At 39.0% G+C, this 26,734-nt stretch overlaps 3 protein-coding genes and 1 non-coding gene across 7 annotated transcripts in view; 1 reads left to right on the top strand and 3 right to left on the bottom strand.

The window, feature by feature from the left end:
- The window catches only part of VPS35 (VPS35 retromer complex component), a 34,595-nt gene extending 34,428 nt beyond the window's left edge, over window positions 1-167 (bottom strand). The window contains exon 1 of the mRNA XM_071209184.1: window positions 89-167. The gene's annotated coding sequence lies outside the window, so the exon portion shown is untranslated. The remainder of the gene's footprint in view (window positions 1-88) is intronic.
- Window positions 60-6,496, top strand: ORC6 (origin recognition complex subunit 6). The gene is made up of 7 exons (XM_058280075.1): window positions 60-355; window positions 1,531-1,660; window positions 2,888-3,051; window positions 3,262-3,351; window positions 4,619-4,731; window positions 5,321-5,389; window positions 5,944-6,496. Exons 1-7 carry the CDS (start codon window positions 60-62, stop codon window positions 6,069-6,071), a joined length of 990 nt encoding a protein of 329 aa, XP_058136058.1. The 3' UTR covers window positions 6,072-6,496.
- Window positions 6,497-16,770: 10,274 nt separating this feature from the next.
- LOC111760878 (U6 spliceosomal RNA) lies at window positions 16,771-16,873 on the bottom strand. The gene has a single exon (XR_002794451.1). It is a non-coding gene; the product is annotated as a U6 spliceosomal RNA (small nuclear RNA).
- Window positions 16,874-18,226: 1,353 nt separating this feature from the next.
- MYLK3 (myosin light chain kinase 3) overlaps window positions 18,227-26,734 on the bottom strand; it is a 79,362-nt gene continuing 70,854 nt past the window's right edge. For 3 of the 4 annotated variants that reach the window (XM_004479674.4, XM_023584969.3, XM_004479672.5), the window contains exons 10-13: window positions 24,676-24,804; window positions 23,107-23,259; window positions 22,156-22,288; window positions 18,227-21,031 (exon numbers count right to left, since the gene is read on the bottom strand). In XM_004479674.4, coding sequence (XP_004479731.2) covers window positions 20,972-21,031; window positions 22,156-22,288; window positions 23,107-23,259; window positions 24,676-24,804 — 475 coding nt within the window. In that variant the 3' untranslated portion in view covers window positions 18,227-20,971. The remainder of the gene's footprint in view (window positions 21,032-22,155; window positions 22,289-23,106; window positions 23,260-24,675; window positions 24,805-26,734) is intronic. The other variant, XR_011646319.1, reaches the window with a different exon arrangement.

The following is a 26,734-nucleotide window of genomic DNA, read 5'->3' as shown; positions in this document are numbered from 1 at the left end:
TCCCTCGGTTGATAAGAAAGAAACAGCAGGAGAGAAAGAGAATGCTTAAGAAGTAAGACATGGGGATGAGGAGACCCTCCCCACTCACGTTCACGCCCTGCCCTGGCGAGTACTCTCTTGGTGCGCTTGCGCAGAAGAAAGTTCATTATAGGTTTACAGGAAAGTCTCAACTTCTCGTTTCGACCAGTCCAGGTGCCACGGAGGGAGGGCCTGGCTCTCATTGGCCGGCTCGAACCCTGCGCGCGGGTTTCGTGGCGCGGACCCTAGCGCGAGTTGTCTGCGTCTGCAACATGGAGTCGGGGCTGATCGCGCGTTTAGCCCCTCGCCTGGGCATCGCCCAGTCCGACGTGCTGAGGTGAGTCCGGCCGCCCAGGCCTTGGGCCCTCCTCGGGCGAGGTCCGCGGGACGGGCGGCCCCGGAGTGTGAGTAAAATACGGGGGCCGGGCGGAATTATGTCCTTGAGTCGAGAAAATCTTCCCGGCTGCTGGCTTGTAGGAGTGGACACCCGCGCGAACAGCTGGCTCTGTGGGATGCACGGAGGTGGGAAAAGGAACGAGCGGGGGAGCATTTCCAATCCTCCTGCAGATGTCTATTGAGGGGCTTTTACAGACGTGCTCCAGGCCTAGTGAAAGGTCTATAGCGGAACGAGCTATATAGATAAAACAGTGATGAGACAGCGCCTGGGATGTGGCTCAGAGCACCTGTTGTCGATACAGATATTCAGGAAGATCCTCCGAAGAGGTGCCATTTTCTCTGAGACCGGATTGATGGAAGGTGCCAGCCTTGGGAAGTTGTGGGAAGAGCGGCCCCAGCAGAAACAACAGCCCAAGCAGAGGCCTTGGGATGGGAAAAATCTTTGCATGATCTAGAGGTAGAAATAAAGCCATCCTAGGTAAAGCGTGGAGAGCAGGACTAGGCTGGGTGCCTCGGTAGTCAGGAAGGTGAGGGAAGAAAAGGAGCACTTAAAGGATTTGGAGCATGGTTCCTGGATTCAGTAACCATTTCTAACAGTGTTTGTCAAAGTGTGCTCCTGACAGCACCAGTGTCTTGACATTTGTTTGAAATACAAATTCCTGGACCTTGCCCCTGACTTACCAAGTCCGTCAAGGTGCTTCTGATGTACAAGTTTGAGAAACACTAATTTAGAGGAAAGAGGGGAAAAGACCCCTGGTCTAAGCCCTCGACCTCTGTGATTATTCATGCTTGTTCTAGTAATGGAAGATAGAATGTTGTTTTTGTTTTTGCTTTTTTTGTTTTTAGAAGAATTGAAAAACTTGCTTCTGCCCAGTAAGCACTTGAGCATAGTGGTGTATAGAGTGTGTGTGGAGGGGGGAATGGGTGGTTCAGGTATGGAGGGTACTGATTCTGTTCTTATAGAGCCCCCAAAGAATGTGAGCTTCATTGCCAGCCCCAAACTTGTATAGTAGTTAGGCTAAGGATGAAGTCGGCCAGGTTGTATCCCTTCTTACCAAAGAGTTGCGCAAACTCCTAGAAAAAAAGTTTTAGTAGATGCCTTGCTTTTATAACCAGGAAAGCAGAGGAGTACTTACGACTGTCCCAGGTGAAGTGTAGTGGCCTGTCTGCACATACCACAGAAACCAGTAATGCAGTCATGTGCCTGGACCTTGCCGCTTCCTTTATGACATGCCCCTTGGACAGGGTAAGTAGGTCCCACTGAACTCGGAATAATCCACTTCAACACTGAACCTTAATCACACATTTTAATTTCTAGTTGGCCTATATGCATGTCATAATTCTTTAAGTTTTAGAATTTTCCTGGCTATTCTCATGTTTATTATTCTTGATGAACTTTAGAATCATTTTATCAAATTTTTTGCAACATTCTCTTTCTTATCTAGTTTCCCTGACCAACTCTTTCTTTACTCGAGGACATCTTCACTACCACTATGCATTACCTTCTACAGCACTTACTTTAAAACCGTGTGTTGTTTTTTTTCCTCCCACTAAAAAAAGTGGTTGAGAGAACAAGCTTTTGGGGCCAGAAAGACATAATTACAAATCTTAACACCACCAGTTACTAGTTCTGTAAGTCTCTGGTTTCTTTATCCGTAAAGCTGGGATAAGAACTTTATTCCATTTCACTGGAATAGTAGAAGGATTAGACCATAAACTGTGTGACACACTTAACATAGGGCCTAGTGCATAATGATATACTTGTTAAATGGTGGCATTAAAAAGAAAGCTATATTGGCTCACCATTACCATCAATTTCTCCAGCCTCCCTGTTCAAGCTGCAGTGTTCACTCTACAGACCATGTTTTTTAATGACTTAGAGCTTTGTAAATGCAACCTTTTTTTTTTCTTGGAATGCTCTTCTGGCAAACCTTTAGTTGTCCTGAGTGACCTTGCTATTACAACCTTTATGAAGCCTTCCTTGATCTCCCAGTTAGAGTTGACGTGTCTCTCTCTCTCTCTCTCTCTCTCTCTCCCTCTCCCTCTCTCCCTCTCTCCCTCCCTCTCTCTCTCTCTCTCTCTCTCCCCCTGTCTCCCCTCACCACCCCCTTCCCTTCTCCCCCTCCCCCTCTTCTCCTTTCCCTCTCCCCCCCTCCCCCCTCCACTCCCACTAAGCCATATATGTGTCTCCCACAGCTTTTTATTCACATAGCTTGGCTATAGTAACACTTCGTTGCATCTAAATTATCTCTTCATGTGTGGCTGCCATTTTATCTTATGAGCTTGAAAGCAATACTTACTCTGCCTTAAATAACTACTGATTTTTGACTAAATGAAATTAAACCCTTAAGTACTGTGAATGACTTGCTGTAGAATTAGTTAATTTTGAAAAGTTGATGCCACTTATTAAACAAATGCTTAAGAGTGCTAATATATTGACTTACGATTAGTGTGTATTTTTTTCCTTTCAAAGGTTTATTTAATTAAACTTTCTGGTTTGAACAAGAAGATGTATCAGAGCTGCCTTAAATCTTTTGAGTGTTTACTGGGCCTGAATTCAAATATTGGAATAAGAGACCTAGCTGTACAGTTTGGCTGTACAGAAGCAGTGAACATGGCTTCAGAAATATTGGAAAGGTATGGAGCATAAAGAACCTTAAAGTGAAAACTTATACTGATATATAAAGCAAAATTATCCAGTGTTCTATTTTGGTTTTCAGTCCTAAAAAAAATACACTAAAGTGACAACACATCTTTCATGCATTATAAGTTCTGATTTATATTTATCAGTCACTTGAATGCTAAATAATATTTTTTCATAGTTTTCCAAATGCTGCTTTCTTTTAGCTATGAATCCGGTCTTCCACAGACACAGAAAATAGACCTTGACTTATCCAGGCCCCTTTTTACCACTGCTGCTTTACTTTCAGCATGCAAGTAAGTGTGCCTTTTAGTATTCAGAAAAGTCCCCAATTTACAGATGGGCTTTTCATTCCTAAGAAATACTACTAATTTGGTTGATCACAACTCAGAGAATATTTTTCCCTGTAAATAAAGAATGGTGGCTATGTGACCAAGTGACCATATGCCCAGTTTATCCTGTAATGAAGCTTTTAACAGTTTTGCAACTAATGTTGCCAGATGTCCACTTGTCAAATGTCATCCATTCATATGTAAGTTGAACATTCTGATTTCTGGGTCTGTCTTTTGTAAGTAGTAAAATTTTTTCATTAAACAGTGGTCATTTGTGATTTTTCAGTAATTTTTTTTTTTAAGTATTGATTGTTCTTTAAGTAATTTATATTTCAGTGACAAATTCTTATATCTGAATCTTAAAATTTTGGTATCTGTGTATCTGATACCCTGGAAATATTAGTAATTTTTATATTCTTTTCTAAAGTTGTCTGGTTTTGTCTTGCTGGGAAACTCCTTAGAAAACAAAGTGTAGTTGACCCTTAAAGGGTTAGTTTCTCACTATCCAACCACTAATTTTGGTGTGTTACATATTAACTACATATGTAGGAGTGATTAATTGGCATTCCTGAAAAAAGACCCTTTAAACAAAGATGTATGTATGGGGAGGGAATGTGGCCATTATTGTAGAAAACATTGAGAACTGTTTTCAAATTAACCCCAATTTTGAAACCAAATTGCACTGAAGAGTTCTCTTACCCTGGATAAGAAGTTTATTTTGTATTTTTCATTAGTGATTGTTGTGGTTTATTAGTATTAGGTGTTTTATTGGGAGGTGGGAAACAGTTTATGTTCTGTAGTATACATATAAGCTCCATGGGTTAAAGAGAGTTGAACAGTTAAAAACGCTGTAATTGTTATTCAGCAAATTAGCAATATCTGAGATTTACTAAGAGTTTTAAAAGGTATGAAGCAAAAATTAAAAAATTTCTTAATTTAAAAATTAATAAATAAAAGGTATGAAGCACTACAGCAAATGTCTTTTCTGTACCCCTTTTGTTATAAAATAGATCCCATGTGTATTTTAACTCAGTCCAGTAAATAACTAAATAAAATAAGACAAATTTGCATGTTATACCTAATGTCATATTCTTGGAATAAAGGAAAAACTTAACATTTGGGAGCTCTTTGTAAAGCATGGGCAAAAAGGAAATAAGTTGATAATCTGATCATACAGAGACGATTGCAGTGCTAGTCTTAAGTAAATTAAGTTTTTAAAATTGTTTTATAGAATTCTGAAGCTAAAAGTGGATAAAAATAAAATGGTAGCCACAAGTGGTGTAAAAAAGGCCATCTTTGATCGACTCTGTAAACAATTAGAGAAGATTGGACAGCAGATTGACGGTGAGAATTCCACAGTTCATAGTTTATAGTAAAATTATTAAAATGGTCTTTAATCATTTGTAAGTAACCACACTAACAGAAGGTGTGAATAAAATGTTGGTATATAGAAACTCTGTATGTTATGCATGATTTTTCTGTAAACCTACAACTTCTTTAATAAAAAATAAATAAAGTATCATTCAAAAATGTAGAAAGTCCAAGATTGTCAAACTTGTAAAGTGCCTGCTTTCTGAATTGTACATTTAATGTAGATCAGTTTAAAGTTTTTAGTGAAAAATTGGTTTTTCTGTTTTTCAAATAAAGCAGATAACTTTAAAAAGGTATGGCTACATGGGCCTGGAAAATAGATTATCAGCATGCTCCAAATAATGCTAAATTCTAGTCTGCATATACAGAGGCTAGAATAAAAGTGATTCTCAAGTTTAAAAGAGAAACCTTAGAAGAGAATGGCAGTTTCTTTTGCCTTTTCCCCTATCTTATTATGAGAGTTTTTAGTCCGTCTAATTTTTATTTGTGATCCAAAATATGCCCAAATACTAAAATTGAGAAGAGGAAGGAATTAACCTTGATAACACTTTTTTTCTTATAGGAGAGCCTAGAGATTTAACTACTCCATCACTCAAAAAAATGAAGACAGTGGTTGAACCCACCACAAAGGGTAAGGATAACTAACACCGTACTAACATTGGAATTATTGAGATGGAATTAGCCTGTAATTGGGTTAGTGCAGTGGACAGTTCTGTGTTGCTTTAGCAGTTTGCCTGACAAAAGTCAGACTGTAAATAAATTTTTACTGTTAATCATTTGATAAGACCAGTTTTCCAAGCAAGCATTAATAGAAATAATAGAGGTATGATGTAATTAAGAACATGTTCTGAAGCCAAACTATCTGGGTTCAAATCCTGTTATACCACCATTTTAGGAAAGTCATAATTTCTGGGAGCCTCAATTTCTTAATCTATAAAAGGCAATTAATAAAAAGTATTTGGTTCAGTGCCTGGCAAGTGCAGGATAAATACTTGATAAATGTTGGCATCTTGGAATGCCTGGAGTGTAAGGAGAAAGGAAAAAATCATGTAGTAGCTACTGTTCCTTCTTTTCATTATTTCAGTATTTTATTACCTATTTATTAGATATGTTAGGCAGGTTTACTTGTTCTTTCTTAGCAAATATAAGAACTTTGAAATCACTTTTGAAATTTTTCTCTTGTAGAAATAGAGAAAGTAGCGAAGATCCCACATAAGCTGCAGAAAGATGAAGATCTGTCTCAGGATTATGAAGAGTGGAAAAGGAAAATTTTGGAAAATGCTGCTAAAGCACAAAAGGCTACAGCAGACTGATTTCAGTTTCCAGGCTAGCATATGCTGCAGGCCAGCAGTACATCTGCCACCTCCAGGAAGACTTGAGGGCTTGGAAATTTTATTTGAACTTTTATAAGAAGGATCCTAAGACTATATTGCCTTAATAGCAAAGAAGCCAGCATTGGGTCTGAATTCCTGGGTAGTGTGCTGATACCTTGACATTGGCACCAAAGCCATAAGCTCAGCCACAGTGTCTGATTTGTGTAGACTTGACTTAGCACAGGTCTGTGCTTTCCTACCAAATGGAACTGGAAGTGTTTTATTTTTTGTAAGCAACAGCAGTCTTATAGCCTATCCAAAATATAAATTCAGGTTGTATGGAATCTTACAGATTTTACTTAAGTGTATACATTTCTTGGTTTGACTGAGTCAGCCTAAGTTAATAAATGCTGTTTTTATACACATTTAAATTGTACTTGATCTCAGTTTGGGGAAATCTTTGTCATACCAAAAGCTAGCTCTATTCTAGCAGAAGAAAAGTGCTTGTTGCTGTACACTGAGCCACACTGCAAAGCAGAGCACAAACTCTTAAGTCAGAAATCCTGGGCTTAAATCTTGCTCAGCTACTTACTACCTGTGAAACCTTGAGTAAGTTCATTAACTTTTTTTTTTTAAGCTTTACTTTATTTATTTCTCCCCACCTCCTTCTTGTTTTTCACTTGCTGTGCCTGTTCGTCTTCCTTGTTTCTTTAGGAGGCACTGGGAGCTGAACTCAGGACCTCTGATTTTGGGAGGGAGGTGCCTAATCACGTGAGCCATCTCCGCCCCCTGCTTTGTTGTGTCTCTCATTATATTATTCCTCCTGTGTCTCTTGTTGCACCAGCTCACTGCACCAGTCCATTGCATTAGCATTTGAAGGAGTACCTGAGATAATATACGTCCAGCATTTAACACTATGTCTGGTACGAATAAGCAGGAAATACTGGAATAGAGAGACTCATATAAAGAGAACTCACAAATATTACACATGGACAACATATAAAATCAAGAAATAGACCAAGGCTTATTTTTCTTCGATATGTGCATATATGTAAACTGAAAAATTAATCTATGTAAATACTATTTATTTTTAAATTATGGGGAACGGACTTCATGGAAAATAAGTTCTTAGGGACTCTAAGGCATTATGCCAAACATGATTTCAAGCAAAATTAAGCATACATAATCTAGGCAGTGGACTTGGCCCAGTGGTTAAGGCGTCCGTCTACCACATGGGAGGTCCGCGGTTCAAATCCCAGGCCTCGACCTGTGTCCAGCTGGCCCATGCGCAGTGCTGATGCACGCAAGGAATACCATGCCACGCAGGGGTGTCCCCCGCGTAGGGGAGCCCCACATGCAAAGAGTGCGCCCCGTAAGGACAGCCACCCAGCGCGAAAGAAAGTGCAGCTTGCCCAGGAGTGGCGCTACACACACAGCTGACACAAGATGACGGAACAAAAAGAAACAGATTCTGGTGCCGCTGACAAGAATAGAAGTGGACAAAGAAGACTCAGCAAATAGAGAACACACAACGGGGGGGTGGGGCAGAAATAAATAAATCTTAAAAAAAAAAATACACTATTTAACAAATGTACTACGCTAATGAAATGAAAGATGTTTTTAATAGGGGAAAGTGTAAGAGAAGGAGAACGTGGGGTACATGGGAATCCCCTATATTTTTTATGTAATTTTTATGTAATCTAAAATTTCTTTAAAAACAAAAAAAAAAACACATGATCTAATTAAATATTCCCATAAAGAATGCAATAAAGTGATTACATCTAAATTTTTAAAATCTGTTCAGAATTGCAATAATGGCTGCCTTCTGTCTGCTGTAATGAAGACAGATATATATGATGTATAGACCTGGAGTTACTAAAAAGGAGATTTCTCCCTTTTCCCCTGCCCTTTTTTTTTTTTCCTGTATAAAAACAGCTTTATTCAATTAAATAAGTTTTAGGTTATATCAAATGATTATAGTAATTGGGTAATCACATAGAAAATAATTAGAGATATAGGAAAGAATGAAAGTACATACACTCACCAGACTGGGGGTAAACAAAACATATGCTCTTTTACAAGGCCCGGAAGTCCCTTTGGTGGCCAATTAGAGTCCCAGTTGGGAAAACGGTCCCAGGCAGAGCATCCCCTCCTGGATGAGACTTCAACCAGCAGCCAATAGGGGCCCAACTTTTATGAGATCAAATCTATGATCTCAGGGTGAGCATGCAACTCATGATCTGTCAGCTCCCCCTGGAACAACAATGCCCATCTCCAGGGGAATGGCCACTTCTCCTGAGGAGGGACATTATGCCCCAAAATGCTCTATTCTGTACATGGTACACTGGAGAGGAACATAAAGGTTTCCACCTTTTAGTTTTACAGCAAATGCCACATCTAGTAACTTGTTCCTTTTAAACATTTGGGTTTTTTGTTACTACATGAGGGTGTTGCCTGCATAACAGCATTACAACATTCCAAAGGACAAGGGACAAGTTAATCACTCCACAATTCTAGGCTAAAACAGCATACACTATTGATTAGAAAGCTTATGAATTCACAATAATTTTCTCATAGTACATCAGGGAAGCAGATGTGGCTCAAGAAACTGGGCTCCCATCTACCACACAGGAGGCTCCAGGTTTGAGTCCCAGGGCCTCCTGGTGAAGGCAAGCAGGCCTGTGTATGACAGAGCACTGTCAGCCTGTGCCCCAGAGAGCTGATGGCCTGAACCATGGAGAGGTGATGGCCCACACCACTGAGAGCTGGTGGCCCATACCGCAGACAGCTGGCACATCAAGATGATGCAACAAAGTGAGACGCAGAGGGGAGACAGTGAGAGATGCAGCTGACTGGGAAAATGAGATGGCTCAGGTGACTGAGTGCCTGTCTCCCACACTGGAGGTCCTGGGATTGGTTCCCAGTGCCTCCCAAAAAAAAAGCAGACACAGGAGGCACATGCAAGTGCAGAAACAATGAAGAGTGGGGGGGATAAATAAATAAAACAAATCTTTTCACAAAAATTAAACAAAACTTTCACAATGAAGTTTACTTTATTCACTGAAGAGAGTATAGATCTACATTTCCTTCTTTTAATTTCATTAAACATGAACTTAAAATTTTCATCATCTAAAAGATTTAATAAATATAATATTTATTTAGTTGATATATAATCACAGGGAGATTACATCTAAGCTAAATAAAATTGAAACCATTATAGTTTATTCCAATGGTTTATAATATAAACCATTATAGTTTATTCTTGGAATAAAAAACTCCTTTACAGGAGGCTTATAGCGTTTAATAAAATTCTAATGCTGTGAATAATCTTAAAAGCATACTGAATGCTAGGTTCTGGAATATATTACAATTTGTTTAACTGGTTTTAATTATAATTTAGAAAAGATCTTTCCATAGCATTCAAGGACTTTTCCTTTACTTACTGAAATAGGATTATTAACCACCCTTATTTTAAGTCTGTTAAAAGGTTTAAATTGGGAAACTACAGTCAAACTAATGCTTAACTCCCGAGCCTAGAAGATAGTTTTACTCTGCCACATGTAGCCCTTCCCTCAGAGCTCTTGGAAAGAGCAGGCCCTGGCAGTTGGGTAGGTTAAAGGGCCCAGGAAAATCTTTTCCTTTCCCAATTCCCATTTGCCCCACTCCCTCCCCTTCCCACACTTGCCCACATTAACAACATCCCTCATTAGTGTGGTACATTTGGTACAAGTGAAGAACACATATAGGAACACTGCCACTAAGTTTGGATTACAGTTTATAGTATAGTTTAAATTCTCTCCCACACATTTTTAAAAGTTATAACAAGATATATAATGGCCTGTATCTGACATGGCAATGTCCTGAAAATGTCCTCATATTATACCTATTTTTCCCTCTCCTCCTCAGAACCACTGGTGGTCACTGCCAACACATCAATGATAAAAGTTATTCCATTACTAGAATTACAATAAGTTTATGATAGAATAGCAGTAAGTCTATGCTAGTCCATCATTCATTCACCAAACATGAGGATTCTGGGATGGTGATGCCCACTCTGCCTCTAATTAAGAGGGGGCTTAGTTCCCATGGGGCAGATAGATTGGACTATATTCTTGTAGTTGTAGATTCTCTCTTTTCCTTGGAATGGTTGTTGTCCATTATCATCTCCTTGTCAGTTGTCCTTGGTGAGTCCAATGACCTGGAAAGTAGGTGTTGCAATTCTGTTGAGATTTAGGGCTCAGCTGGCACATGGAGAGCCCAAAAGTTTAAGTCTCTTGGCAATAAACTTATCAACTCTAGTATTAATTATAGGTTCAAATAAAATTGCCAAAATAGCCATGTGTAGGAAAACCACAACTGAGTACAACTCTGTCACACTGGGGAGCATAAATTCCAAATTAGGGTCCACTGGCAAGAGGCCAAACTCCTGAGCTGACTGCCCTGCCTATAGTGTCTGGATGTTCCAGAGCCTTCAGGAGACCTGCTATTTGAGGCAATATTTACTGTGGCAGTCAATGAGATCCTGCTGAGATGGGCATAATCAAAACCTCTAGATTGACCTCCCAGCTCACTCTGAAGTCTCTTAACCATATAAACTCATTTGTCTTTACCATTTCCCCCTTTTGCTCAATGTCTTTTTCCAGTTGAACTACTAGTTAGTGCTTGGTAGTAATCCATCAGTGCCAGAGAGCCTCATACCCAGGAGTCATGTCCCATGCCAGGGGGAAGTTAATAAATTTATATGCAGAGATAGCTTAAAGGTCATACTTGAGCAACAAGGAGGCTCTCAGGAGGTATTGCTTAGGAAGCCTCCAACTTATCATAGACTTCACCCATGTAGGCATCAACTTGCAACCTTCCTCTCCCCCCTAAATTCCTTTAAGCCTATCTTCCAGTCTCTAGCTCTCTGAGACAGCTCGGTTTGCTTATTTCATATCAGAGAGGTCATGTAGTACTTGTCCTTCAATGTCTGGCTTGCTTTACTCAACATGAGGTCCTCAAGATTCATCCATATTATCACATGTGTTTGTACTGTATTCCTTCTTATAGCTGAGTAGTATTCCATTGTACATACATATATACCACATTTTATTCATCCATTCATCTGTTGATGGGCATTTGGGTTGATTCCAACTTTTGGCAATAATGAATAATGTTGCTATGAACATTGGTGTGCATATATCAGTTTGTGTCCTTATCTTCAGTTCTTCTGAGTATATACCCTGCAGTGGAATTTCTGGGTCATATGGCAAATCTATAGCTAACTTTTTGAGAAACCGCCAAACTGTCCTCCAGAATGGCTGGATCCTTCTGCATTCCCCACCAGCAGTGGATAAGTGTTCCCATTCCTCCACATCCTCTCCAGCACTTGTAGTCTTCTGTTTTTTTGATAGCTGCCAATCTTATGGGAGTAAGATGGTATCTCACTATAGTTTTGATTTGCATTTCCCTAATAGCTAGAGATTTGGAGCATTTTTTCTATGCTTTTTAGTCATTTGTATTTTTTCTTTGGAGAAGCATCTGTTCAAATCTTTTTCCCATTTTTTAAATGGGTTGTTTGTCTTTTTTTTTTTTCTTCGAGATATAGGAGTTCTTTATATATGCAGGATATAAGTCTCCTATCAGATATATGGTTACCAAATATTTTCTCCTATTGGGTAGGCTCTCCTTTCAGTTTCTTGACAAACTCCTTTGAGGTGCAGAAGGCTTTAATTTTGAGGAAGTCCCATTTATCTATTTGTTCTTTTGCTGCTGATGCTTTGGGTGTGAAGTTCATGAAGCCATTTCCTATTACAAGGTCCTGTAGATGCTTCCCTACATTGTTTTCCAAGGTCTTTATGGTCTTGGCTCTTACATTTAGGTCTTTGATCCATCTTGAGTTGATTTTTGTATAAGGTGTGAGATGATAATCCTCTTTCCTTCTTTTGCATATGGATATCCAATTCTCTAGGCACCATTTGTTGAAGAGGTCATTCTTTCCCAGTTGAGTGGGCTTGGTGGCCTTGTCGAATATCAGATGAGTGTATATATGTGGATCTATATCAGAACTCATAATTCAGTTTCATTGGTAAGTGTGTCTATCCTTGTGCGAATGCAATGCTGTTTTAACTACTGTAGCTTTGTAGTATGTTTTAAAGTCCAGTAGCGTGATTCCTCCAGTTTCACTTTTCTTTTTCAATCAATCTTTAGCTATTCAGGGTCTCTTTCCTTTCCAAATAAATTTCATAATTAGTTTTTCTAGTTCATGAAAAAAATGCTGCATTGATTTTTATTGGAATTGCATTGAATCTATAGATCAGTTTTGGTAGGATAGCCATCTTAATATTTAGTCTTCCTATCATGAACAGGGAATATTCCATTTACTTAGGTCTTCTTTGATTTCCTTGAACAGTGTTGTGTCATTTTCTGTGTATAAGTCTTTTATATCTTTAGTTAAATTTATTCCTAGGTACCTGACTTTTTAATTTACTATTGTAAATGGCATTGTTTCTTGATTTCGTCCTCAGATTGCTCATCATCAGTGTACAGAAATGCTACTGATTTTTGTGCATTGATTATATTACCCTGTGACTTTACCGAACTCATTTATAAGTTCTAGAAGCTTTGTTGTAGACTTCTCAGGGCTTTCTATGTATAGGATCATGTCATCAGCAAATAGTGAAATTTTGACTTTTTTCTTTCCTATTTGGATCCCTTTTATATCTGGGTCTTGCCTCAGTGCTCAAGCAAGTCCTTGTAACACAATGTTAAATAGAAGGGGTGATAGTGGGTATCCTTGTTCCTGATCTTAGAGGGAAAGATTTTAGGATTTCACCATTGTAAATGATGTTAGCTATGGGTTTTTCATATATACCCTTTATCATATTCAGAAAGTTTCCTTCTATTCCTATATTTTGCAGTGTTTTTATTAAGAAAGGGTGCTGTATTTTGTCAAATGCTTTTTCTGCATCTATAGATATGATCACGTGATTTTTTTCTTTCAGTCTGTTTAGGTGGTGTATTACATAATTGATTTTCTTATGTTGAACCATCCTTGCATACCAGGAATAAAACGTACTTGGTCATGGTGTATAATTTGTTCAATGTATTGTTGAATATGATTAGCAAGAATTTTGTTGAGGATTTTCGCATCTAGATTCACTAGAGAGATTAATCTGTAGTTTTCCTTTCTTGTGTTGTCTTTGTTTAGCTTTGGTATTAGGGTAATACTGGCATCATAAAATGAGTTAGGCAATGTTCCTTCTACTTTGATTTTTTGTAAGCATGTAAGCAAGATTGGTGTTAGTTCTTTCCGGAATGTTTGGTAGAATTTACCTGTGAAGCCATCTGGCACAGGGCTCTTCTTAGTTGGGAGGTTTTTAATGACTGATTCTATCTCTTGCTTGTGACTGGTTTGTTGAGGTCATCGATTTCTTCTTTCGTCAATGTAGGCTGCTTATGTGTTCCTAGGAATTTGTCCGTTTCCTCTAAACTGTCTTTCTGTTGGAATACAGTTTTTCAAAGTATCCTCTTATGATAGTCTTTATTTCAGTGGGGTCAGTGGTGATATCCCCTTTCTCATTTCTTATTTTGTGTATTTGCATCTTCTCTCTTTTTTTCTTTGTTAGTCTAGCTAAGGGTTTGTCAATTTTATTGATCTTCTCAAAGAACCAGCTCTTGGTTTTGTTTATCTTTTCAAGTGCTTTCTTATTTTCTATTTCATTTAGTTCTGCTCTTATCTTTGTTATTTCTTTCTTTCTTCTTTCTTTGGGGTTATTTTGTTGTTTTTTTTTACTAATTCCTCCAAGTGTGCAGTTAGTTCTTCAATTTTAGCTCTTTCTTCTTTTTTGATGTATGAATTTATGGCTATAAATTTCCCTCCATACAGCATTTGCTGCATCCCATAAGTTTTGGTATGTTGTGTTATTATTTTCATTAGTTTCAAGGTAGTTATTGATTTCTGTTGAGATTTCCTTCTTGACCCACTGTTTTTCTGAGAGTGTGTTGTTTAGATTCCATATCTTGGGGTCAAATCTGGGTCTCTGGCCCTTGAAGATTTCTAGCTTCATTCCACTGTCGTCAGAGAAATTATTTTGTATGATTTCAATCTTTCTGAATTCACTGAGACTTTCTTTGTGGCCTAGCATGTGGTCTATCTTGGAGAATGTTCCATGTACACCTGAGAAGAATGTGTACCCTGCTATTTTTGGGTGTAATGTTCTGTGTATGTCTATTAGGTCCAGCTCCTCTAATATATTCTTCAAAGTCTTTGTTTCTTTATTGATTCTCTTTTGAGATGTTCTGTCCAATGGTGATAGTGGTGTGTTAAAATCCCCCACTTGTTTCTCCAGTGTTTGCCTCATGTATTTGGAGGCACCCTTGTTAGGGGCATAAATGTTTATGATTGTTCTTTCTTCTTGAAATATCATCTCTTTCACTAATATGTAGTGTCCATCTTTGTCTCTCACAATAGTTTTGCACTTAAAGTCTATTTTGTCCAATATTAATATACCTACTCTTGCCCTTTTATAGTTATTGTTTGCCTGTAAGATTGTTTTCCAGCCATTCACTTTCAATCTCCTTGAATCCCTGAGTCTAAGATGTGTTTCTTGTAGACAGCATATAGTTGGGTCATATTTCCTTATCCAATCTTCCAATCTGTGTCTCTTAACAGGTGAGTTTAATCCATTGACATTCAGTGTTATTACTTTCAAGGAACTATTTATATTAGCCATATTTTCTTTGGATTTGTGTTTGTCATATGTTGTTTGATTTTTTTTTTTCATTTTGTCCTTTTAGTTGATCTTACACTCTCCTCCAATTCTGTCTCTTCTGTTTTTTTCTTTCCTCCTGCAGAACTCCCTTTAGTATTTCCTGAAGGGCAGGATTCTTGCTGGCATACTCTCTTAGTTTCTGTTTATCTGTGAATATTTGGAACTTTCCATCATTTTTGAAGGCTAGCTTTGTTGGATAGAGTATTCTTGGTTGGAAATTCTTTTCTTTTAGTACCTTGACTATGTCATACCACTGCCTTCCTGCTTCCATGGTTTCAGATGAGAAATCAGCACTTAATCTTATGGAGCCTCCTTTGTAAGTGATGGTTCTCTTTTCTCTTGCTGTTTTCAGTATTTTCTCTTTGTCTTGTGCATTGGATATTTTGACAAGTATATGTCTTGGGGTAGGCCTGTTGGGATTTATGCTGTTTGGGGTGCATTGTGCTTCCTGGATATGTACATGCATCTCCCTCAGGAGGTTTGGGAAGTTTACAGGCATTATTTCCTCCAAAACCCTTTCTGTCCCCTTTCCCATCTCTTCTCCTTCTGGGATGCCTATGATGTGTATATTTGTGCATTGCATTGTCATTCAAGTCCCTACGTCCCTGCTGGATTTTTTCTATCTTTTTATCGATCAATTCTACTGTTTGTTTTCAGATGTATTGTCTTCCACATCACTAATTCTTTCCTCTGCCTCTTCAAATCTGCTGTTATTTGCTGAGAGTGTATTTTTGATTTCTTGGATTGTGCTGTTGATTCCCATCGTATCTGTTATCTTTTTGTGCATGATTACAATTTCTTCTGTATGCTCTCCAAGTGTTTTCTTAATATGCTTAAACTCTTCCTTCACTTCATTGAAATGATCTACGATGCATGTTTTGAGAGCTTTAATCATTTGTTTGGTGTTCCACTTCTCTTCCTGCTTTTCAGTTTGTTCATTGGATTGGGCCATGTTTTCCTGATTATTGGTATGGTCTGTAGTTTTTTGTTGCAGTCCAGTCATTATTTTATCTTGATGGGATCTCAGGATTTAATTAATTGTTGTTTTTGTGTGCATGTTATGTCTTCTCTTTGTCACTTTGTTCTTCTTATTCTATTTCCTTGTTGTTGGCTAAGTTCCCTGGAGCAAGCACTAATTCTGCTGCAGTCTCTCCAGATCAACGTCCAGACACCTCCTGCCCTGTAGGTTCCCAAAACAGCCCACTCCGGCAGAATTCCATCACCACACAGCTGGTCTTTTGCAGGAGAGATGACAATGGGGTACTTACTCAGATGCCATCTTGCTCTGCCTCCTCCCTTTTTAATTCTAGACATTTAGCAGGCTAAGACTAAAGAATGAAGAAATCCAGTGATGCCAACACAGGCACAATGTTCAGCAAGCCCTGTGATTGGGCAAGAACATGAGCTTTGGAATCACAAAATGCTTAGGTGTAATTTCCAGCAGTGCCACTTCTACCCTAAGAAATTCTCAAAACCTTAAGACTCAATTTCCTTATTTATAAAATGGGAATATTATCTACCCTGTGAAGATTAAAGGTAATATTTGTAAAGCACATTGTACTTAGAAAACATTAACTAATGTTACTTTGATCTAAAATGGATAGATAAGTGATTTTTTTCCTCATTGTTTTAAGAAGGTACATTGTTTTATTTTTACCTAACAGCTATTTTTATGAGAGCATGCACAATATCTGAAAAAGGAAATAATAATAAATAGCTGTAGGTGCATCACAAGATACCCCTTTATTTAATCACAGTAGTGGATCTTACAACTATATTTTACTCTAAATATTTTTCTTTAGTCTTCAGATTCTCCAGGTTTATGGATGTCACCAATCTTCAAAATCATTCTAACCATTTGTGTTACAAGAGATATCTATTGCTTTTTACCAATCAAGGTTTCTGTGACATGTTGCTTCATATCATTTGTGCCCTTATGTAAACAGAAACATATGGAATGCTTCGTGAATTTGCATGTCACCCTTGCACAGGTGCCATGCTAATCTTCTCTGTATCGTTCTAATTTTACTATCTGTGCTGCCAAAGCAAGTTTTTAATTTTTTAAAAACTGATGCCAAGAATTAGATTTCTAGCTTCAGGCCAAAAACAGTCTACTAGTCATGTAAAATTGTTAAACATTCACATTTATTTTAGGAAGTAGAAGGGATTGAACTCAGGACCTTGTATATGGCAAGCAGGCACTCAACTACTGAGCTATAACCGCTTTTCTAAACATTTGCTTTTAAATTACACTAATGTGGGATTCTGATAAATCTGAAACTTTTGAATTTTGTTTATATACAGTTTGAGAATAAACATAAGATGTGCTGCTTGTGATTTTTCCCCCCTTTATATCAATAAGCCTTAAAAGCAGGTGATGAGGGAAATGAATGTGGCTCAACCAATTGGGCTCCTGTCTACCACATAGGAGGTCCAGGGTTTGATGCCCAAGGCCTCCTAGTGAGGGCAAGTGGCCCACATAGCAAGCTGGCCCACACAGAGTGCCAGCCCATGCTGGAACGCCACCCCGTGCAGGAGTGCCACCCAGGGCAGGAAGCCTCCCAGAGAAGGAGTGCCAGCTGATGCTGAGAGCTGGCACAGCAAGATGACGCAACAAAAGACACAGAGGAGAGAAAATAAAAAGTAGCAGAACCGGGAACTGAGGTTGCGCAAGAGAGTAATTGCCTCTCTCCACTCCAGAAGGTTCTAGGATCAGTTCCCAGAGCTGCCTAATGGGAATACAAGCAGACACGGAAGAACACACAGCGAATGGACACAGAGAGCAGACAACAAAGGGAATGGGGGGATTTAAAAAAAAAATTTTTTTTAAAGAAGGTGATGGTAATTATTTCTTTAGTACAAAAAATATCTTAAGAGTTAGCAATAACTAGAACCTAGCAGGTACTTGGTTATTTCTTAAATTAGTTGGGGAATGGAGGAATTGCCTTAAATAATCTTATCCAAATGCCCTTCTAGAGTAGGAATCCTTTCTACAATTTTCTAATAAATTCACACAGTGTCAAAAGCTCCCTACTTAATGAGTCAGTCTGTACCAGTATTGTTCAATAATTCTCACTGGTAGAGAGATTTAGGGTTTCTTATTATTTAATTTTAAATTAGTGAAAACTTGTTGGAAGCTCAATTCTTTTTTGGCTCCCTCTAGTTTATTTAATTAAAAAATCTTTTCATAAAAAATTTCAAATATATACAACAGTAAAGAGAGCAATATAATGAACACCCATACCCATCACCCAGACCCAACAGTTAACAAGAATTGTTATACTTGCTTAACTATACTTTCTTTTTTCTTGATCTCATTTGATGTACAAAACCACATTGCCATTATCATACCTACCAAAATGAATAGAAATTCTATTATTAAATATACAATTTGTAACTAAATTTTCTTGCTTGTCTCTAAAATATATTTTTATTGTTCATTTGCTCAAATCCAGGTCAAAATAAGATCCACACTTGACATTCACTTGCTAATTTTTAATTATGAAAGCAATACATGCTTATTGTAAAAAAATTTTTTCCAATAGTTCAGAAAGGTTATTATAAAGTAAAAACTAGAATTCCCCTCACCCTATCACCCACTTTCCCTACTCCACTGTTAGGTTTTTTGTATATCCTAAAAAATTTTAATGCATATATACACATGTCTCTTCAATAAAGGGATTATATCATATGCTGTTTTATCTCTTTTTTTTCTAGTGAAATGATGTTTGGCAATACATCTAGATCTACCTTTAACAGTTACAAGATATTCTACTGAATGGATATGACAAAATTTATTTAACTAGACCCCTACTGATAAACATGAAGTTTGTTTACTTTGGGCCATTACCAATAGTGCTACTGAAAAATTGCACATAAGTCTCTGTCCATTTGTTCAAGTATTGCTGAGGGATAAATTCCTGGAAATGCAATTGCTTGATGAAAGTGTATGCATGACTTATTTGGATGCATATCCATTAAAAGGGGGAGATGCCTATTTCTGTACATCCTCATCAGCTCTGGATATTATCATACTTTTTATCATCACCAATCTGATAGGTGAAAAAAGTAGGCCCTGGCTACCTTTTAAAGTTTCTCTGCCCAGCAGTTTCCAAAATACTATCATTCAAATGGAAAAGCCATGTTAGAAATAGTTGATAGAAGCACTGTGTCAATCTAAAAATTTTTGAGCTAAGTACACACTAGCAGACACTGAAAAACATCCAGAATATTCAAGCTTCATTAAAGTTCTCCCTTGCATTTCAGATTAAGGAGGTTAAAATCCATATTAGCTATCATTTATGTCATTATGCCTGGCTTAAACACACCCCTCAAAGGAACCTGGGGAAATTTTTTTCTCCAGGTAAAGAATAATAGTATATGCGGGAAAGTAAATTAAAATTTCATAGATGCAGGATTCTCTCTAGATCTGCCCTGCCTAATACTAGCCACATGTGACTATGAAGTGCTTTAAATGTGGCTGGCTAGTCTGAGTGCAGAACTGAATTTCTAATTTTAATTATATGTAAAAATGGATACATAGTTCAATTACTAGAAAACTTTTAAGTATGTTTGGAATAACTTGAGTATGTGAATATATTTTCCAACAGCAAATTTTATGAAATTAAATACAAATAAAATGTCCGGTAAAAATAACACCTTACTAGCGGTGTGTTTTGTATGTGGCTCATATTACATTTCAGTTGGGCTGTGCTGCTTAGATCAAGGGTAATTAACTTGGGATCCGTATCTGTATGTTTTTCTGGGAAGAAGATTCATAGTATACCCCAAATCTTAAGCCTCAAAGAGGATAAGAACCTCCATACTAGACAGAACTTCAAAAAGTCCTCTCTAGCTCCCTCTGGAAGCCGCCCTGAGAACACCCTTAAATCTGAACCATTTTACCAAAGCACCGTTACTTTCTCAGCAGTCATCTCTTTTGATGTTCATTCATTAGGTGGCCACCTTTGAGCATGCTTAGATTTTCTGGTACAGGACATCTTGACTTCCTGACAAGTTAGCTTTCCAGAGGAAAGTTATAACTTGAAAACTGCAGAAGCAGTATAACCTCTCCACCTTTTGCCTTCCTCCCATATCCATGTCCTCTGCCCTAAAAAAGTCTTTCGTCTGGGACAAAGATCCTAAAAAGCTGTGAAAGATATTGCATGTCTAATTAAAAACTAAACATATCTACTTCGACTAAAACTTCTGACCCTAGTAGTTGGAAATAGCAAAATAAATTACTCCTTGTTAATCATTTAGCCAGTTAAATGACAGCATTAAAAGTGGCATATCTGTAGTGAAAGAGTAGAACAGCTTTCCTTTATTTTCCTATGGTATATCTTTTATTTCCGTGTTTCTCTCAGAACGCTGAGCATCAATACATTATCTCCTTAGTTCCAGATATACTAGACCAAGTAATTTATAACTGAGTAAGGAAGGGGTCAACAGGGGACTGGTAGTGTCAGGATAGAGCAGAGGTGGGAGAGAGGGTTGGGATGTGGATAGATTTTAAAAGCATAGTCGAAATTATCATTGCTCTGCCCTGTTTAGCCATATGATTGATATATTTTGAAATTTTGAAGAATGTTAAAGGATGCCAGTTTATGTTGATTCTCCAAAGAGAGCATAAGTCAAAACAAGTGGGAGGAACATGTTCTAAATCCACGTTGCTTTACACTAGAGTGGGGCAGTACAATAAAATGTCAGCTCATATCTGAGCAAATAAAAATTCTAGGAATCCTTTGTACGGGAGGAGATAATATTGAATAACATGCCCCCATGTGTAATAGTCTACTTAGCTCTTAAATCAGACTAAGTTAGCTATTTAAATTTGATAAATGCAAAGTAGGAACTTTCCTAACCTACTTAAATTAAAGCATGCCCACACTTACCACCAAAAGTAGGTACACTTGAAAAGTTAACACAGCATTTCAAACTTAGTGATCTTACAAGGCAAAAAATCGTTCTTAAATCACTTTCTTTACAGCCACTTTTCATCCACAAGGAAGGCCACAGTCAAACTTTTTATAAAGTAAATAGAATCAATAATAGTAAAGGCCAGATTATTAAAAATCTTGAGATATTGCATCACTTCACCAGCAGACTCAATCATTTCTTGGCCCTTTGGAGCAGCAGAGTTTAGGATTAGGGACAAGCTGGAAATTTCCTTAACCTGTTGGCAGCAGTCACCACATAGAAGTGTTTCTTGAGGTAGGGAGAGATAAAAGAAAACGTGTAATTTTAGACCAATTGCTTTAAGAAGAAACAATAAAGGATAAAAACAATTTTTAAAAAAAGCACATCTAGTCACTTGAGTTTATTTAAAACTGGTAACCAAACTTCTAGAATAATTATAGTAATTGTAATTAGGGGGAAACAAGCTTCTAGAATAATTATAGTAGTCAGGGAGCAGAGGTGGCTCAAGCAGTTAGGTGCCTCCCTCCCACATGGGAGGCCCCAGATTTGGTTCCCAGTGCCTTTTAAAAATAAAGATGAGTAGAGAGTGAGCAAACAATGAGGGAAGGGAGAGTAAATAAAAAATAAATAAATAAAATAAATGTGGAATTTTTGCTGAGTATGTGTGCAACCACACACATACTTGTGTACTGGCTTCCTAGGTACAGTATTCTGTTTTGCTTTTTTTCCCTGAGGATCTGAGTCCATGTCAAAATATTGGAAAGCTGGTTCCTTGGAGGAGAAAATGCTTTTAAGACAGGTTTTAAGTTCACAGTACCAAAGAGATCTGTTGTTAACAAAATTGTAATACTTTTACAGCTTAATAGCACCTCCCATTTCTGAAATGTGGAGGAACCGGCCTCAAGTTACAACAGGTAGTTCTAAGAGCTTCAAAACTATTGCCAGTGAGAACATAATGCTCAAATTCACTCTTTTGCTTCAAGTGTCCATGTAAGAAAATGCCACTTTTTATACCAGTTATATTTTGGTCTGTGGCATTTTTCAATCAAGCTAACGGCTTTTGGCATGAGAGGTTTTTTTCCAGTTTTCTTTTTTTCAGCTTCAAAAAAGCAGTGCCAGATACAGGCCATTGTATATTTAATCATAACTGGGACAGAGTGTAAACTATAATGTAAACTGTATCCATGATTAGTACCAATGCTTCAATATGTGTTCATCAATTGTAACTAATGTACCACAGTAATGAGGATATTGTTGGTAAGGGAAAGTGTGGGAGGGGGAGGGAGTGAGGCATATGGGAATCCCTTATATTTTTTACTTAACATTTATGTAATCTAAAGCTTCTTTAAAAATAAAAAATTTAATTTAAAAAATTAAGACAATTGCTTCCTTTACTAAAAGAAAAAAATTACCTTCCATTTTCTCTGAGCCAAGTATTTCTGCAGCAGTAGTTGGGATTTGAGATGAACATTGTATTTTGAAGCTTTAACAGGCAAATTATTAATCCACTCATGTTTCAGACATTGTGTGGCACTCATTCTGCAGCTATGAAATCAAACAGTAGTTGAGACTTAGTTGGGTCTCTGTTCAACTGTGTAGGAAGCTTGAATCAGTAGAACAGATTAATCACTGAGGCAGATTTATGCCCTGTATCAAATAGGGAATTCCTCATATCTAAAATTTCCTTACTTAAAAGTACAAGCAAGTCCTTAGCAAAACTTCCCTGCTATCTGTGGAGGAGACATGTTCCAGTGACCAGAAAGTTCTGAGAAATTGAGACAGGGCAATAGGAAGATCAGCTGTGCCTGAAATTATGCTGAAGTAAGACTTTTCCTCTCATGTAACTTTTCACAGTCAGAAAGAAACAAGTCAGGAAACTGTAGGCTGTCTCACTCCCAGGTCATTAATGCCTTGGATTATTTTCTGTTATTACTTTATGTCTAAATATAAAATGCAGTTCAACCCCTGGCTCTGGTATTGCTGCCAAAGACGAGATAGGGCTTCATCACCAAGAAATTGGATTCTCTGGTCTTTATTCTGGGAAATAACATTTGCATATCTCAGCTTCTTTTCAACATTAGCCTATTGAAAGTGACAGCTTGGAAATAGGAGCATTTTGTAGATATGTCCTTTTAAAAATTATCTGGGTTTTATAATGCTAGTTATTTTTGAATCAGTTTCATTTGACCTTTCCTCGCTGCCTTTTTTGCTTCAAAGAAGTAGCAGCCTGAGAAATCTTAAACATACCAGTCCATAGGAAGAACAGACCTTTAGCAGCCCTCCCAACACCCACTTGTCCTCGCCAGCACCCAGACTGTGGCCCACCATCAGAATGGCTGTGAGAGACAAGCAAGGAAAGGTACCTCTTCTCCTTGACCAGTAGTTGGGAAACAAAGTCCTTGGCCTCCTCTGACAGCCCTTCAAAGGTATCAGCATCAAAATCCCAGCTACAGTTCACAATGAAATTCATGGTCTCTGCATCTGTTTCCCCTAGAAATGGGGACAAACCACTGAGTCTACAGAGGAGAGAAAGGACCGTCAGTATGTAGAAGCCACATTTGCCAGAATAGAGGAAAGTGGCTTTGGCAGAAGAAGAGAAATTAGAGGGTTTGAACAGATCTAAATAGAACCAAGCAGGTTCAAAATAAAAGTGCCAGGGTACATGGAGAAAAATACATTAAATGTACTCTATGGACATTAATGGAGTAGTCTGATGATATTCTTTCGTAAGCTGTAACTAATGTTCCATGACAATGTAAGGTCTTGGTAGAAAGGTGATGTATGGGAATTTTACACACATTATGCATGACTGTTTTGTAAGCTCACAACTTCTCTAATAAAAAATGTATATGTATATTTAAAAAGTGTCCATTTTACTTCTCCCACAGGAGACAGTCCAGTGCATTCTTTAAGGGGAGGAAGTGGAAGGAATAGAAATTTGGAGGCAGGAAGGGTATGCAAAATAAGTCCTCCCATCATACTCACCTCTTTTCCCCTTATCACGGAAAAAAAATAGTACATTAAGGCCCAACCCAGTATGTCCAGGTATCAGGCACATATTGATTATTTTAAAATAGCTTGTAATGTGTCTGAGTCAGCCAGGCTAGGTTAGATGCTCCCCAAGCCTCAGGAACCAAAGGAAAATTAGCCTCCTGCTAGAGCGAAGGCAGAGAGGCAAGGCAAACTAACTGGCTGATGGCAGGCTTAAACTTCCCAGCCTGAACAACACACATATACAAAGTACAGGGCCACAGGGTAGCAGTCCCACTATAACAGTAAGATTGGAAGAAAAGTATGACTTTGCTGGGCCTTTGAGGAATTTGCCAAGGGAAGACCACAGTTGGGGAGAAAGGAGGATGTTTAATCTACACACAATGCCCCTCTCAACCCATCCTAACTACTTCCTTAGCTATGGAAAAGAGGGAGACCAGGGCCAAGAGTGGCAAGGATCGATGGTATAGCAGAGAGGGTCCTGCCCTGTCGATCCCTTCTCCTGCCCCTTCGATGCTCTTCAGCCTCTGTAACTGCCGGCTCCTGCATGTTTTTGCTAGGGGGCTTTCTCTTCAGCTGAAGCTTGCTTTATCCACCCAAAAGGACCAGGAAATTACTGCCACATAGGATCAGCCCACACACAGTAAGTGACAAGAGTTGGTATAAAAATACCTCAAAGCCCTCACCCCTCAGATGGAGCATCTCTGAGGCGGTGTTCCACGCTGGCTCCCCGAGGTCCCCTGCAGGATGGAGTGCCAGTTTCCCACAGTGGTAACTGGCTCAATAACACTCGTCCCTCTTCCCCACTCCTCTACTTGTGTTTCTTGGGATCCCCTCCTAAACAAACTACTTGCATTCAAATTCTTGCTGCTTCTGAGGGTACCCAAACTAAGACAGATGGCCCCCACCCCACTGGGGAACTGGGCCTCCCAGGTACTCACAGCATGTAGGTGATGACTCCCACACTCCACATGTCCGTGGGAAAGGAGACAAACTCATAGTTGACAACTTCTGGGGCCAAGAATTCAGGGGTTCCAAAGTTTACCTTTAGCTTCTCCCGAGGCTTGTACCTGGGGAGAAAGGGGCACAGAGGACCACGGGAGTGAGCCCTAGGAGGGGATGTGGACTGGGAATAACTTCTGGTGGAAGGCAGACATTCCCAGATGCTTAGCATCAGTGCATTGCCTAGACCTCACACTCCCACCACACATGTGGTTTACTGGGGAATTGTTACACTTCAGCTCTCCTAAGTCTTGCCCAGAACACAAATCACTGGGGAAACTCAAAAAGCCACAGTCCTACTCAAAATCTCAAAAGGAGAGATCAATATATCTTATTTTGCATGCAGCCACATGGACACAAAGAGTATGGAGGACTGCTCTGTGGGTATGCCCAATGTGGTTGGAAGGATGATAATAAGAGCTGGAAAAAGCTTTCTGGATTTGAAGTCCAAGCAGGGCTAGGAAGACAGTTGATGGCTGAGAAGGGGGCTGCAAATGGTGTTTTTTATGATCACCCTTGAAGGAAAAAGTCTTTGGATGATGGGAAGTGGACTTGGTCCAACAGACAGGGCATCCATCTACCATATGGGAGGTCCGCAGTTCAAACCCTGGGCCTCCTTGACCCGTGTTGAGCTGGCCCACGCGCAGTGCTGATGCAGGCAAGGAGTGCCGTGCCACACAGGGGTGTCCCCGCATAGGGGAGCCCCACGCGCAAGGAGTGCACCCTGTAAGGAGAGCCGCCCAGTGCAAAAGAAGGTGCAGCCTGCCCAGGAATGGCACCGCACACACGGAGAGCTGACACAACAAGATGATGCAAGAAAAAGAAACACAGATTCCCATGCTGCTGACAACAACAGAAGCGGACAAAGAAGAACACGCAGCAAATAGACACAGAGAACAGACAATTGGGACAGGGGTGGGGGGGTGGGGAAGGGGAGAGAAATAAATAAAATAAATCTTTAAAAAAAAAAGAAATGATAATAGCTAAACTTTAACGGGTACTTCCTACTACCTAGCATGTTCCACGCTAAACATTTTCATGCATATACTGTCTCATTTCATCTTCACAACAGTTCTATAAAGTAGGTAAGATTATTGTCCCCATTTTATAGATGAGGCGATTGAGAAGAGTGAGGAATACAATGAAGATTCTGCTACTGTGCCCTGCTTCCTTTAATCCTTTAAACACAGCCTACCCCCATCCAGTAATATTACAGAATAATTAAATGCTCATTATTTTCTCCTTAATAAAAACTATAGAAAATAAAGTTGTATGTTTGGATGGGGCTATTAGAAGGTGCTGAGATTTTCAGTGGAGGCACGGCCCCCAGAATAGGGGAAGCACATGCAAATCTTCAGAGGTCATGACATCCAGCAAGAAGGATGGGTAGTAGGAGCTATCAGTGGATCTAAGCAGGGACATGATGGTTAAGGCTGAGGGCAGGATGAGAACTACCTTGTTGAAGCTGGGTTTTCCAACTTGTTGGATACAGAATTGGGCCTCCAAGGGCTCACATTACTGGTGTTTGTTAAGCAGCAGCATTGTGGCATTAGCTAACTGATACATCCACCCCAAAGCTATGTCAAATTGCCTCATCCACCCCAAAGCTATGTCAAATTGCCTATCAAGAAACTCCTGCCCCACTGGGACTCTTAGCACACAGACAACTGTCCCTCTTTCCTATCTCATAGGGTTTGGGGTCATTCCCTTGCCCTGCCAAAGGATCTGATGAAATGGGTTTGAAGTCCAATTTGAACTTTGGAGGCCCAATTCTGTGCCTCTGACAGTCCAGCTCAGTTGAGTGCAGTTTGCAAAGTATTGAGATTGTCAGACACCTGCACATCTGCAATTCCCAGCAGCAGCTTTACCTGGGGGAAAGGAGGAGAGGAGAGCCTTAAATTTGGCTCCCCGTGTTTATTTTCTTTGGCTTTGCCCTCTGTCTCTGCCTCTGACCCTGGTCCTAATGACAAAATTAGTCCTCAATGACCTTCACCAGCT

The sequence above is a fragment of the Dasypus novemcinctus genome, chromosome 18 (genome assembly GCF_030445035.2).
Source record: "Dasypus novemcinctus isolate mDasNov1 chromosome 18, mDasNov1.1.hap2, whole genome shotgun sequence".
Classification (NCBI taxonomy): domain Eukaryota; kingdom Metazoa; phylum Chordata; class Mammalia; order Cingulata; family Dasypodidae; genus Dasypus; species Dasypus novemcinctus.
Note: the sequence above shows the minus strand (reverse complement) of the source record. Positions and strands in the feature narration are given on the sequence as shown.